This window comes from Clarias gariepinus, chromosome 18 (assembly GCF_024256425.1).
Source record: "Clarias gariepinus isolate MV-2021 ecotype Netherlands chromosome 18, CGAR_prim_01v2, whole genome shotgun sequence".
Classification (NCBI taxonomy): Eukaryota; Metazoa; Chordata; class Actinopteri; order Siluriformes; family Clariidae; genus Clarias; species Clarias gariepinus.
Genome location: NC_071117.1, coordinates 20,291,947 through 20,307,471, shown reverse-complemented (window position 1 = coordinate 20,307,471; position 15,525 = coordinate 20,291,947). Strand labels below are relative to the sequence as shown.

At 38.5% G+C, this 15,525-nt stretch overlaps 1 protein-coding gene across 1 annotated transcript; it reads right to left on the bottom strand.

The window, feature by feature from the left end:
* Positions 1 to 3,336: 3,336 nt before the first annotated feature.
* On the bottom strand, positions 3,337 to 13,490 carry lamp1a (lysosomal associated membrane protein 1a). Its single transcript, XM_053476639.1, has 9 exons — positions 13,143 to 13,490; positions 8,718 to 8,833; positions 8,236 to 8,452; positions 6,823 to 6,990; positions 6,458 to 6,654; positions 5,765 to 5,887; positions 5,607 to 5,673; positions 4,394 to 4,561; positions 3,337 to 3,783 (listed from the first exon to the last, which is right to left on the bottom strand). Exons 1-9 carry the CDS (start codon positions 13,192 to 13,194, stop codon positions 3,644 to 3,646), a joined length of 1,248 nt encoding a protein of 415 aa, XP_053332614.1. The 5' UTR covers positions 13,195 to 13,490; the 3' UTR covers positions 3,337 to 3,643.
* Between the last annotated feature and the right edge of the window lie 2,035 nt (positions 13,491 to 15,525).

Sequence of the window (15,525 nt, the reverse complement as noted above, 5' to 3'; positions counted from 1 at the left end):
ACCATAAAAAATTAAACTGCTTTTAAGGATTAGGTATTCTTATTATTATTGTAGTATTTACTTTGAGAAAAAAATAGACCATTATAGAAGGTTAGTCATGAGTAAAGGGTCAAGACGTTAACATCAGTGAAAAAAATGTGTGCGTATAGATGATTAAGGTTTTCCCTTTTTTCCATTGGAATCTTTAGAAAGTTTAAAGAGGTTAAAATGGCTACAAAAGAAAAAGATGAAGAAATGAAAAAGAAAAAAAAATTAAAATACCTAAATGAACTTAAAAGAAAAGAAAATCCTCTGCACTTCACACTAAGCCAATCCACTGAAATCCTAAATACACATCGATACTGAGGAAGATCTCTTTGGTCTTTGGTGTGTCATACTCCCCAAAAAAAAAAAAAAAGAAAAAATGCTGAAACAGGTTCAAGATGGTCAATCATAGGAGGTGTGTATAAATATTTACCAAAACCGACCAATCACTGAACACTGCTGTTCAAACTTCTGTCAGTTAATCTTTTTTTTTTTTTTGCTTAAAAGACAGTTTTCTAAACATGCTGAGAGCGTAAGGTTCTTGACACCAACCTGAGGACATACACTCGGTAAAATTTTTCAGAGAAAGAGTGACAGAGTCAGCGCGAATGAGATCCGAGCCTTAAAACAAGCTCCCACCTGGGAGAAAATCTGAGACCGACGCATCAATTATTTAACCTGAGCTTGTAAGCCTTTCGACATTGGATGCCGATGTCGCACAAGCCTGGTATTGTACTCTCTCTCTCTCTCCCCCTCTCTCTCTCTCAGCCACACACACATGTGGCAACACTTCTTTAGCACGGGTCAGTCCACATCCCCACCCTTGAATCTTAAATCTTGAACATCTGTGCCATACAATGAGAGGCTGTATAACTCCAGAGTCTAAACAACCATTTTACATGGTCACCTCCAAAACATACCAATTTATCAGAACTATTAAACAAAAACATTAAAACTTTTTTAAATGATCTCTTAAAGAGATCTGAAGAGATGTTGGTACGAAGAGGTCGGCCATTAGCTCATGAATAAAACTAATGAAATAAATCCAATCAAATACAGCAAAAATAAAACAAACAAAACCAAAAATTCGCCAAACCTCCATCGAATGTGCCTTACTAAATATAGAATCTGAGCTGCTCCTTTAAACTCCGCTAATCTTTAATGAGACGCTCGAAACTGATTTGTCTTTTGTATCATACGCCACTCCACATTCACATCTTGTGTTATTCACTGCTTAAGGTTAGCTTGTGCTTGATGCTGTGGAGCTACTCCACAATTTTTCTAAATCATTTCCAATATTTTCCTACAGATTTTCCAACCCTGGTTAATATTCACAACAGTTTCGTCTGGTTTTCTAATGCCAACCTTAATGGCTATGTGCTAGCTAGCCAAATCGTTAGCCTAAGCCATTTAAGCTTTTATGCTTGGCATACACATTTCCCAGCTGCCTAGCATGCCTGGTCTTCTTTGTTTGCACTTTCATGTTGAAAGTATAAGAGCATAACTTTTTCTTTTTTTTTTTTTTACTGGCATATGTTGTTCTATTGCGCGCATTGGTAGAGCGACTCTTTTACCGTACAAATCTACTATTCGACAGTCTCGATCACAAGCGGTGGATGCATTTGTGCAATCCTTTATGTCACAGTTGATGGTTTCCCACGTTGATGCAGTAATCATGTGAACGAAGACGAGAAAAATGCCCGCAGATAGATGAGAAAATTTACAGAAGGGGAAACCGTATCTGTGGTTACCAATCACCATTCAGGGAGACCATGAAGATTTGAGAGTTGAGTTTAATGCATCATTGCTTGTGATGGAGATCATGTTGAGGAGCACCTTAGTACAGAGGAAGAGTTACTCTAGTAACAATGTGCACTTTGAACAATCTATGCCAGGTGGTAAAAAATAAACTGCACCCACTTTCAGTACGGCCGTTGTATGATCATCTGTTCTATTTCAATACGGCACCAACATGCAAGCTACTGTAGAGCTATCCAAGTGCAAAGGTGGCCGTTACTTTTGCTTTCTGTTTAACATAAATACTGCTGAGGTGGAACCCCAATACACTGCTGCTACCTAGTTATCTCCAACTATCAGCTTTCACTTGGATGTAGCTACTGATGATGAGATGTTATCCCCCCCCCCATTCGTATTCCAGTAAAGCTAAATAAAAAAAAGGGGGGGGGGGGTCATTTGAGAAAGACTTGGCAAATCAGTGAAACCTGTATCACACTATTCCTGGAAATTCCATTTCTCTAAACTATCTAATCAGTGACCTGCTTCTGAATTATTAAACTTATGTTGCATTCAACTAAGAATTAATAAAAAAATAAAAATAAATTTAAGTTGGAAAGAATTGTCAGCATTTTGATATGCTCAGGTCACCCAGGCTTAGCTAACATACTAATTGAGTTTATCTGCTCAAAACAACAAACTGCATAAGAGGAAGTGATGTAACGGATCACAGTCGACCTGTATGAATCTCTCTGCACGGTTCCGCACACACTTAAGTTTAAAATCATAGTGTGAAATACATTTTTTTTTGTCGATACATGGTGTTATATTTGGGCCCATTTCTTGGTAAAAAAAAAATCTTGCAAAGTTTTTTTGCACACAAATTATAGTTCAATTCGATCAGATTCCTGAAGAATTACGTAGCTTTTAAATTCTTGCCAAAGACAATGTTGGTATTTGTGGGTTGACTCTTTTGAAACAGCTTTCGCTGACTAAAAAAAGGAATCCGTAAAACGTGTAAACTCGCTTGGCTTGGCTTGGCAAACAAGTTTTGAACGGCTTCTGAGACTCGACCGGCATTTGGTTCGATTTGGTCAGATACCGAATATGCTTCATATGCCGACGCAGGATTCCAATTCATAAGGCGGAAATTCATTGTAGCAAAACGTTTCACTAACATTTACCCACAACTGTAGTCCTTAAATAAAAAAGTACTTACATTATTATTATGATTAATAATTTGTTTTAAACTCAGTAGTGTTCAAATGAAGATCAGTTCCTCCTTCTTTTGAACATTAATGAGTGAAAAATAGACAACAAAAAGTGATATGATCCAAACGATGTGTTTTGTGATCCGCTGAACCCCTAAAGATCACACTGATGTGTCTGTAGTAATTGATCATTTCATTTATGGTTGATGTTTTGAACTTAAGATTTGAGCATTATGGTAACTTTGCAAATCGCAATTGCAAGCTGATGGGTGTTTTGTTTGTTTTTCCCTCCCTGGTTGGAGGAGGAAATTTCCAAGTTACAACCTTTAAATGCAGCTTTATCTAATCCCTAGGGGAGTCGGGGGGAGGGGGGGGGTGTTACGAGGGTGTTACGAGGGTGTTACTGGATTACGAGTGGGGAGGAAGACATGGCACCAGAGTGGCAACATGTCTTCTCTTAATTTAGGTTTACACTGCCACCTACTGTACAAGTGCCAGATTTCTCTGGCAAATCTACATTTCAGTGAAATATAGCTGGAAGAAATATTTCGATATTTTTTTTCCCCACAAACTCCAACAGTAGGTGAGTGAATGAAGATAAAAGTTGAACAACCCAAAAAAATGAAAAACTCTCGAACACACGCAGTAAATAGTCCATATGAGAGAATAGTGGTTTAGATAGTCTGGTAGCCCGCGTGACTCCTCTTCCTGCCGATCAAGTAGGCGATGAGGACGATGAGGACAAGACCGGCCAGGGCGGCGCCGACGATGATGGGCACCAGCATGTTGTCCTTCTGCATCTGACACTCATCAGCTAAATGGACAAAAACAAGCCGCATGAAAATGACAGGATTAATAATCTAGATATTGCGTCACATCATTCAGCCTGTAAAACAACATGGGAATTCCTTAATATGATTGGTCGAAGGGTGTTGATTCTTTTTTTCTATAACTATAGTGGTCTCACAGGTTTATATTAACGCACTCGCTCTATTGTTTTTGTTTCTGTAGAAAATTACGCAGGAAACTGTACACATTGCTTAACTAAATAATAACTGCAACAAACATATTAATTTATAATAACTTCAAATTGTTTTAATCGTCGTTGCTGCTATGGTGCAGCCTTAGAAGGAGAGACACGAGGACACGTTTTTGAGCTTCCCAGGAACAAGTCGAGCTGCATTTTTTTTCATCTTTAATTATCTTCAAAAAAAAAACAAAGAGGGGTAGCTGGCGAGGTTGTGACCGTTTAGAGCTGTTGTAACTTGCTACGCAACATCACATGGAACTTTGAAATAGTGTGACTGTCTTTTAGTTTGTTTGTTGTTTGGTTCTTTACGTGCACTTTTGCTAAAAATTGTAAACGTTTTTCTGGTTTTGTCTTGAGTAAACGCAACTCGTCGATGGGTTTAAGTTTACCGTACCTGGTCCAAACTTGTTGTCGCGGACCCCGAAGGGCTGCACCTGCAGGTCGAAGGTGTTCAGGGAGAAATTGCTGACCACCGTAAGAGTCTCCTCAACGCTGCACATGTAGGAGCGGCCCAGGGTCCCTCGCATGTACTGCAGACTGCTGTTACTGACGGTGAGTGGACCTGAAGAGACCGGGACCCACGCACACACACACACATCATTTAAACTACATTCAAGATCTAATTGTTAAAGTTAATACTCAAACTGCATAGACTCACGATTTCACCAAGACACAACGATACATCATTTTAACAATTAAAACCTCAGTGAATGTGCGTCAATCTTGTTTTAATTAAACTAATTAGATTCCAGGTGAGTCACAGATCCGGATTTAGTGCATTTAGTTTTTTCTTTTACTTTCACTTCGATCGCACTAATGTTTATAGTCTGATTTGTCTCAAACAGCTACATTTCTTGCTGTATAAGGTCTGTCTTGTATAACACAATAATCTTTTTTTTCCTTTTTGTTTCTTCAACTAACCTTCCATGAACCTAAAAGTAAAAGAAGACGCAAGACGTAGATCAGATATTGTTAAGAAAGTTGTCCTTTTTGAAACTATTTCATGGGTTACCTGAAAGATTTAAAGAGAGTGTAAATCGATTGTGGTTTAAAATCCCGACCCACTGATTCAATTAACTGAAAGATCGATTAAAAATTGGACAGCATCGATTCCAGATTTTTCTCTCTCCCTGAATACTGAACAGGTTATAAATCACAAAATGTTCAGCTCTGAATAGAGACGTGCATTTCCTTTGTGTTAAACAAAGTGTTAATGCAATATTTTTGTAAAACCCACTGACTTTAAGCTAAGTGTTGACGCTTTAATTAAATCTAAATTAAAATGACTGCTCCATTTTAAATCCACAGTGGTGGCGTACGGAGACAAACATGCAGATGGTTACTGCTGTTTGTATATTTATGGATGTGCCTGCATTTGGTCATAAAACTCGTCTGTTATCACACACTGTATAATATAATAAAAGCTCTACTGAGACGAACAGCAGCTAGTACATCTTGTGTGTCATATGTATGTACTTGAAGCTGAGCACTGATCTAAATCTGTTTTTTTTTTTGTTTTGTTTTTTAGAGAAATAGGATGTGACTCAGTCATGTGTGGAACCAAACGCGAGAGAACATAATGTAATGCCGTGTATCCTCTTCATTACCGGTCATATCCTCCCAGTCGGCAGACATCTTCAAGGTGCTGAGGTGATATTTACTGGTGGTGGAGTTCTGTGGTATAAACAGACAGCTGTATCAGAACATGCTGTGGTAAAAGATTGAAGAAGAGCGAGTGTAATTGCTTGTATTAAAAAACCCTCACCAGTGTAAATATGAAGGTGAGATTGGCGAGATCTCCGGTCAGCAACAGAGTAGCATTTGTGGCTTCACATGAACCACTAAAAGACATATTGCTGGGCTGCACGTTCACGACCGCCACGACAGACTGGAATCGCGTCGAGAGTCAAATATTAAACATTATTACTCAGTTTTAGGCAAAACTGTACAACAAACATGTACATAACTGTATAAAATCAGCACATGGAGCACCAATACAGACAACTTACAACTTCTTCAAACTGAACATGCACAGGTTGTGTGAAAATCTAGTGTAAAGACTTCCTAGAAAAGTTGAGGTTATTGTAACTTAAAATGTAAAAAGAACATTTTTAAAAAGGGGACTTAAACCTGGAATAAGATATTAAACAAGCGCATATTGATGGACGTCTTTAAGTCGAGTCCTGGAAGGCTAATAATGTCCAGTCCAGATAATTCACCCACACTTAAACACACCCACTGAACTCGGCGAAGTCCTCCAGGGCCACACTTAAAAACCCTCGACATACGAGTGTGTGATGGTCAGGTGTCCCAAAACTTTTGGCCACACAGCGCATTTTAAACGTTGTGCAGTATGATTTGCTAGTAATCCGGTTGCATTTCGCATTATGCAAAATACAAAACAACAAACCAAAAAAGTAAACAAACAAACAATAACAACATTTCCCTGCGTCCTTACTTTATTCTGAGCTTTGGAGAAATAGGTCACATTCAGTTGCAGCCCCATTGTGGCCAGGAAACAGGACGTGCCATTAGCGTTTGTCAAGTTATAGTTGCCATGCTCAGGGATGCTTGGGGGGACCGGTGTGGTAGTGGGTGCGACACTGGTTGTGGGTGCGGCAGTTGTGGGAGGAGCATCAGCTGAACAAACAGTCTCTATATTATGGAGAAGAAAAAAAAAACAAAAAAAACAAACAAAAAAAACCCACACACACATAAGCATTAGTGTGCAGTAGTGTATTATGCCATTTGAAAGACTTTAAAATAAACTTCGAAGTTATGATCATCTCAGCAATCAGAGCACACGATCAGGACGAACAGTACCGTTAGTACTCAGGTTGGCGCTGGGCATGTAGGCCTGCATGCGGATATTGTAGAAGGTAATGGTCACTCCGGGGCCTCCCAAACTGACTGAACTGGAGCTCTTACACCTGTAGGTGGTGTTCATCGATGCCGAGATCTCAGAGACGTTTGTAGACACTGTCTTGATATCTGCACACAAAAACCAACAATCAATAACTTCGGCTGATGTGGTCTTGAGACTGTGTACACTTAATGTACAGCAGCCGGAGTAATCCAGTCTGCCTCAGGGTTTGAAGGCGTGTCGAACTGGATCCAGAAAGGACCATGTGGGTGCATGCTTTTATTCCAACCAAGCAGTGGTCACGTCTGGTTAATGAGTCATTCTTGGCTTTCAATAGACTATCAGCTTCTGCACTGTAGCTTCTACTCCGTTGGAATAAAAGCTGCATCTTGTGTTAGGCCTTAATTTAAGTTTTAAGTTAAGCCTTTATTTATTACATATACATTATTGCACAGTGAAATTCTTTCCTCGCATAATCCCAGCGTTATTCTGGTCAGATGATCTTGCGAGCGTCCTTGGAGCAGATAGGGTTAAGGGGCTTGCTTAAGGGCCCAACAATAGCAACCTGGTGGAGGTGGGGCTCGAACTGCTAACCTACCGATCTATAACCCATTGCCTTAGCCCTCTGAGCTACCACTGCCCCGAAGAATGCGTTGCTTTAACAAAACATTCCTGTCAGTCTGAACCCAACTCGCTCGGCTGTTTAGTTGTGTTACGTTTTTCATCATTCTGCATCAACTTAAAAAGCCATTGTGTGTTTGTCTGGAGACAAATGTATATATATTGTACAAACAGAAGGTTTAATAAAAACAACACACACTTCAACATAAACTCGCCCCCCCCCCACTGACGGTCACATGATTACTAACGACTACACATTGATGATTACTCACCTTACTACATACACACGCTGGCATAATTCAATTAGAGTTTTTGCATACATGATATAAGGCTGCACTCAAATCTCCATTTTAACATCCTTTAAATCTTCATTTAAAAAAAAAATCTATTTTCATTTCATTTTGTTTTATTCTTCTTTTACTACACAACATTTTCTTTATTATCAATGTTATATTGTTTTTGTTTTTGTCTGTAATCGTTTAATTTATCCTTGGTTTAAGCTGGATGGCGACCTTTGGTGACCAGAAAGGCGCCTATTTAATTAAAATGCATCATTATTATTATTATTATTATTATTATTATTATTAATACAGCATATACATCAATGGCAACTTCACAGACTCCCTCAAAAAAAAAAGAAAAAAAAAAAAAGTGTGAAATGTATAATGTTCTGAAACAAAAAAAAAAGAAGGAGAAAAAAAAAAACGGACAATGAACGTGCACAACATGAAGTAGTGTCTAGTGTTTCATACCCTGGCTGGATGAATTGGGAAAGGTGGCACTGTCACTCAGGTTGTAGGTCAGGCTCAGGTTGGCCACACGATATACGCGGCCATCGCTGGAAAACACCAGACCCAGAGAGTGACCATCGCCGAAGTTGACCACCAAGTCTGCAGAGCTTTTCGCGTCTCCGCAGGAGCTGGTATTTCCCACGACTGCCGATTCCGGGAGCGGTACAACCACCTTGTTCTGCTTACAGTAACGAGGACGTGCATGTTAACAAGTGAAACTATAAATTTATGTCGACCATACTGTATCTGTATGGCATGACATCATAGTTACACATGTTGTAAGCCTTTTATAAAGCCTTTAAATAGATTTCGATGCATAAAATGCTATTTGTTAAATCATTAATAAGAACACTGTGGCATTGTTTTTCCAATGACACAATGGATCATTAATTTCTCTCTTAACACAATGTATTAAAACTGCTGAGTGTGTACGTGGCACCTACCGTCCCGTTGGTGATGGGGTACGTGATGGTAAAGTTGGCCGAGATGTCTGCTTTGATGCAGGTCGAGTTCCCGCTCTTTACTTCCAATATCACGGCGTGTGCCGCACTCAGCCAGCCTGGAACACACAACACCACCACAGTGTTTCCTTTTACTTTACACAGACTTGGATACCAGCACACTAAAAAAATGTGACTAACTTAAATGACCACAAGAGGGCGATACAAGCCTTCAGTCGAGCTTTAACTCTTTTAGTGAGACAATAGTGAACAGTTCAGTGTTAGGTGTGTAAAAAGGGCGCAAAAATAGCAAATATTTAAGAGACATTAAAATTAAGTACTGTTAGCCTTAATAATCTTTGCCGCAATCACAAAAGATTTTATCTTACTTTTATCCATTTCCTACAGCAGGAGAACACGAGTGTAACACGTGGAATATTGCGTCCTTATAGGGAACGACTGTCTTTTTTGACTACTATTTAATAAATTTACGCTTTAATTAACACATTAATCATATAAAGTTGTGCTGAATAACATTATGCGCTGATGTATTAATGATCATTAATTAATTGATCATTTACAACTCTTTACTTTTTCTTTCACTCTTTATTCAGTCAAACCATATTTTTTCACTCAAGGACAATTTATATACACCTATTTATTAAAATTAAATCTATAACACAAATCAGTTAAATATAAATATACCGTATTAACTACAGTTTGGTGGCGGGGAACTGTGGCTTAGCAGCTAGCACGGTCGCCTTGCACCTTCAGGATCCGAGTTTGAGTCCTGTCTCTGTGTGGATGGAGTTTGCATGTTCTCCCCATGTTTGGTGGGTTTCCTCCGGGTACTCCGGTTTCCTCCCACAGTCCAAAAGACATACAGTTTAAGTTGATCGACAGGCAGTTCTTCCTACTGCAGTCGAGCTTTATTTCAGGATTGGAATTCCCACAAACAGTTTTGTACCTGATAATGAAACTGAACTCTATATTAACTTAAACACATCTCCTTTTTGTACTGAACTTCCCGCATTATACAAACAATCCCTACTTTCCGTTATCACCCAAATGAGGATGAGTTCCCTGTTAAGTCTGGTTCCTCTAAAGGTTTCTTCCTATTGCCATCTCAGGGATTTTTTTTTCCTCGCCACCGTCATCAGGGACGATCTGATCATTATGATTTATACATAGTTTCTCTCACATTTCATATTTATTTCCCGATTTTTTTTGTATTATTCTGTAAAGCTGTTTTGCAACAATAACCATTGCTAAAGCCTCTATATAAATAAAAGTGAAGTCAACTGAAATAAAGGAGTCGAACATGTCGACGTTATTGCGTTTGTGTGCCATGCTGAATACTGAGAAACAAACAAAACACACTGAATATAAACTAAGCGTAAAGTGAAGACTGAGCTTCTAGTTCTGGGTGTATTATTGCAAAATGTAAAACAACAGCAGCTCCCACATGCTGGCACTGGCCTGTTTGATTCACTAGCACTACACGAAATACTACAAGCCCATAGGGGTTGAGTTGATTATGGGTGTGGAGTGTGTTACAAACTCTTCCTTGTTAGATTAGAAAGCAATATACACACACAAACACGCACACACATCTACGTAATGCATGTTTTTTAAACTGATCCTTAAAATGCTGAGTCACTCTCTGAAAGATTGTTGTTGTTTTTATTTATCTGAGTCGTTGACAAAAATTCAAGCTCAAACTCAACTCTCTATTCACATCCATCAAATCTGTCTTCAGCGTGTAAAACAAATACAAATGAATAAAAAAGAAAAACCTGCTTAAGATTAATAAAAGCTGATAGAACTTTTACTTCGAGTCTTTTGTACAGTATATTGTTTTAAAAAAAAAAGGGGGGGGGGGGGGAAATGGCTGTGCAAGCACAAAAATTCCACAAAGAAACTTTCATTATTGTGTGTCTCAAACAAAAAAAAAAAGGAAGAGGAAACAGGATTTACAAGCACACGTGTCTGTACATTTCCTCAGATGTTAATTCTAGATTTGTGAATTCACTTTAAAGTCTAAATAACAAAACGTTCAATTTATTCCTGTTTTATTTCATATCTATCTGATCCAGACAAACTTTTCCAAACAAACAGGCATCATACTGTAAAGAATGAAGTGAGTGAAAGACTGGACTCGTGTTAATAACTTGAACAAAAGTACTATTCAGAAGGCATTAGATTTCAGATACTGTTTTGTCATCGTATAAATCACAGACATACGAGTGTATTCTCACATATGTACAGCCTGTATAGACAGTCATCTAAGGCTCATGTTACTACTCACTGCTTATTTTCACTTTTATTATTTGCTGTGGCTTTACATGCAGGTCACATGATGTACAACACGGGATGTAGGCATTTCCAACCTTTGCTAGGAACTCAAGAAGTTGAAAAACAACCAGAGTTTATACTGCCCTGAAGTTGAATTGTCTTGTATCTGTTGTTGTTGTTTTTTTGTATAAATATGCAATCTATATATTTTAGCCTCATCATGAGAAGTATAAAAGTATACTTTGAGTTTGGTTTCAGCAGGATGCCATAGAGAACGTCTCTTCCTTTGATGTTTCCACAATGAAAAAACAATGTGAAACCTCCATCTCTTTACAAGAAACAACACCGACACGTTCATTTAAACATACGCAGTAGAGTTAGGGCCACCGTTAAAAAATATATACACATTTGAGTACTGAAATTGATTCAGTTTGACACAAACAAATAAAATTCTTAGGAAATTCTGAATTTCTTTTATTATTCATAAACGACTGACTTTTCTTAAATCGAATTTTTTAATATATATACACATTATACGGGTGTGTGTATGTGTGTAGATGTATGCATGTATATAATTAATATACATTTCAGACCTGATTCAGACTTTTAGACCATCCTGTATATCCTGGGTGCATTAAAAAGTAATAAAGTTAATATTTCTTTAAACTTAAACTTGTTTCCCCATCATTTCGACTCTGGTCTTTAAATTGTGACTTCAAACAGGATTATACATGATGGCCCAAAAATTCACAGGCATGTTTGCAATTTTATTTTTTATTTTTTTTGTTATGCCATCCTGTATGTCCTGTTCGTATGTAAGAGGATTAAAGTCACCATAAAATTAAATACATTTATTTCAGAATTGTGACTTTAAACTCAGATTTGTTTCTTATTATTAGTTTAAATCTGGTCCCAAATGTCTGAATCCACAGGTAGGCTCTCACTTAAATTAAATTTAATAGATTTCTTTTTATTTCAAAAGAGAAACTAATAGAAGATCAGACAGTAATCAAATCAAATCAAATTCAAATTTCACATACAAAGTCATACACAATATAATATGCAGTAAAATGCTTATATGACCGCTAGTGACCTTAATAAATAAAAGCCTATAGATAATAAATAAGAGGTTGTCCATGTCTATATGAGACAGGATTCTCTACATATAGAAGTTGCTGCTTAATTTTATTGCATTTGGTCGTTTGCTTATGGACTTATGGGCCACCGTTTGCAGGAAGCTTGCTGGGGTTATTTTAACACGTCCTTTTAATAGTAGGTACAAGATGGTGCAAGAATAGCAGTAGTAGTAGTAGTAGTAATAATAATATATACAGTATTGCATTTCATTGCTGAGTACATGTAGTATGCAATGACAAAGTTATACTTAACTACATAATAATAATAATAATAATAATAATAATAATATATTTAAAACGTATCCGGTCCAAATGGAGCATTAACAACTTTGAAATATCGACTTTGATTAGTCTAAAGTCTAAAAGTCATTACACAAACAGGGTACAGTCTGTCGAGCTGTCACTCTCTCTCACACACACACACACACTAAAGATCCTTTTTTTGAGAAGACTTGGAAAATAATCCCAAACTGCTTCATAGTGACCCTGTGTGTGTGTGTGTGTGTGGCAGGACACATTATGTGGTGTAGTGCTCTTTATGCACGCTGTCCTGAGCCATGCTGAGACAGACCCAGGGACAGAGACGCCACTGTTAAAAAGAGTGCACAAAGCTCACGGGCGGTCACGTGACCCGAGGCCGGACACCGCTCGCGCAGCAACGCCTGCACAATTTCCCAGCAGCTCTATTACATTACAGCCCGAGTGTATATAAAGACACACACGCACGCGCGCTTCAGGCCCTGGCGGAAACGCTCTGGCGCGCGTACAGGCACTTATGGCGTAGTTTTATAACGCGTTTTAAACAACAGGCCGGCTTTTTTTTTTTTTTTACTGAAAGAACAATAAAAGATGACAATGTGAGTCGCAACAGGCTGTTTGACGTTACAGAGGTGTTTTTTTTTCTGCAGAACTTTCGAGCACTGTCATGGTCTACTTGAAACTAAGCTCTAACACCTTTTGCCTTAATGATGTAGTTTGAAAAAGAAATCTTACTCACCGAGCATGAAAAAGCAGCCAAAGGCGACGCCTGAGTGTAGTTTGCGGGTCATGGTTTAACACACAGATGTTAACAATAATGAGAAGAATAAAAAAAATGGACAGTAAACACCTCCCGGAGTCACGCGCTGCTCAAACAACAAAAAAACAAATAAATAAAGCCCAGCAGTCCTCCAATCTCGTCTGTATTTTGAGATTTATCCCGTGAAACCCGTCACTTCCGAGCTCTTCTTGTGTGTTTGCGTGTTTCTTTCCAGCGTCGCTCGCTCAATATCAACACCGGGAATGTTCCAGCAGTCATGTGAGTCAGGCGCGTCGCCCCAGCAGCGGCGCAGGATGATCACGTGACCACGCCGTCGCGCACGCGCAACATTTCCGTTCCGTTTTTAATGCGTTTAAAAAAAATAATAAATAAAAACGCGATTAATCCTTTAAAAACATCTTTTAAAAAAACAGTTCTACACACCTTTTACCTTTTACTAAATACTCCACACACACACACACGTTCTGGTTTGCAGAAAGCACTGTCGGCACTACGTCATCCTGCGCAACGTAAACGCAACCCTGAGGGCCTTCAACGCACGCGCCTCTAATGCGCGCCTCACGCGCTCAGAAGTCATGGAGGTCTAAAAACGTCACCCCCCTTTTTTTTACATGCTGTGAGTGGGCAATGATTGAGATTAAAAAAAAATGATAATTTAGGATTTATCTATGACGTGGTATAATTGTATACGCCATTGAAAAAACAAAACTCGTACTTCTTTGATCTACTTTGATCTGCAACATCAAAACTACATCTACTGTATGTACAAAGGAATTATTCTTCTGTACAAGTATCTGTTATAGGGCACTCATTTACTCATTCAGTCTTTGGACTGTGGGAGGAAACTGGAGTACCCGGAGGAAACCCACCAAGCACAAGGAGAACAGGCAAACTACACTTACACAGACCCCGAGGTGGGGCCCGAACCCTCAACCCCAGAGGTGCCAACCACTACACCACTGTCTTATGAGTACTCATCATATGAATGCTAAAAAGTTTATGGACACCTGACCATCACACTCGAATGTGGTTCTTCCTTAAAATTGTGCTGTTCCAGCATGAACATGTGCACCATAAACACATGGTTTCCCGATGTCGGTGTCGAACAACCCGAATGTTTTTTATTTAAAGAGCCCTGCCCTGGCTGCAACTCCACTAACTACCTTTGGGATAAACTGAAATACTGACCAGTCATATGCAAAAAATATGAAGGAAGGCCTTCCCATAGGAATGGCAGATTAGGCTTATTGGCATTTATAATGTAATGTATAATATGGTCAAGTATTTGTGTAGTATAGTACATGGGTGGCACGGTGGAGTAGTGGTCAGCGCTAAAGGTGCACCAACAGGGTCTGTGTTGTGCATGGAATTTGTATGTTCTTCCCATGTTTGGTGGGTTTCCTTTAGGTACTATGGTTTCCTCCCGCAGTCCAAAGTATGCAGATTAGGCTAATTGCCGTTCTCAATTTGCCCGTAGTGTGTGAACCACCATGTTGAACTATATTACTGACAGTGGAGAAGAACATATTTATTTTATTTTCTTCAACAAAACAAATTCCTCATTTAGAAGCTGCTTACTATAAAGGGTCAGACCTCACTATTAAAATATTATATAATAAACCATATAAAAAGTGAATTATAATATAAATAATATAATACTTATTTAGGATATAAATATAATAAATAATATAATGATTTATAATAATTAATATATTATAACAGCAATAAGTGGAAATAAACACTGAATTTAACAACGACATACTGATGTGATGCTGAGTTGTTGGCCATACAGTCTGTAAAAACATCTTGACACAAAAAGAAAAAATTGCTACTACTGTACTCATAGTAATGTGATATTTCAAAATCGTGGCCTTTTTCCTTTTAAGAAAGTACAACTGCGTACAAGTAAGTTTGATGGGACGCAGGGAGGCGTGATGGTCAGCATTGTGGCCTTGCACCTCCAGGATCGAGGGATCTTCAGGTCTGTGTGCATGGAGTCTGTATGTTCTCCATGTGCTTTTTGGGTTTCCTCTGGGTACTACAAGTTTCCTCCCACAGCCCAAAGACACATAAATTGGGTTAATTAACATTTTCAGGAGTTTGTACAATTTGACCATCTTGTTCATTATAGAAGTGCAAAGTTGTGGATATGTATAGTGAGTAGTACGGCGGACAGCATTCTGGTCAGATCAATTCACACGTATCACTTTTGTCCTTCAGTGGCATTTCCGCTTATTGCCTCCCAAAGTGTGTCAGTCATATGACACACAATGTGTCACAAGTTTTTTGAGAAGTGTTATATAATTTTCACTTGAATAAACCACATGCTAAGTAGGAATCT

Coding starts and splice junctions, on each gene's coding strand:
- lamp1a (XM_053476639.1), bottom strand. CDS start 13,194: ATGACCCGCAAACTACACTCAGGCGTCGCCTTTGGCTGCTTTTTCATG. Junction 6,991..8,235: donor TCCCAATTCATCCAGCCAGG/GTATGAAACACT, acceptor TTTTGTGTGCAG/ATATCAAGACAGTGTCTACA. Junction 5,674..5,764: donor TCACCTTCATATTTACACTG/GTGAGGGTTTTT, acceptor TTTATACCACAG/AACTCCACCACCAGTAAATA.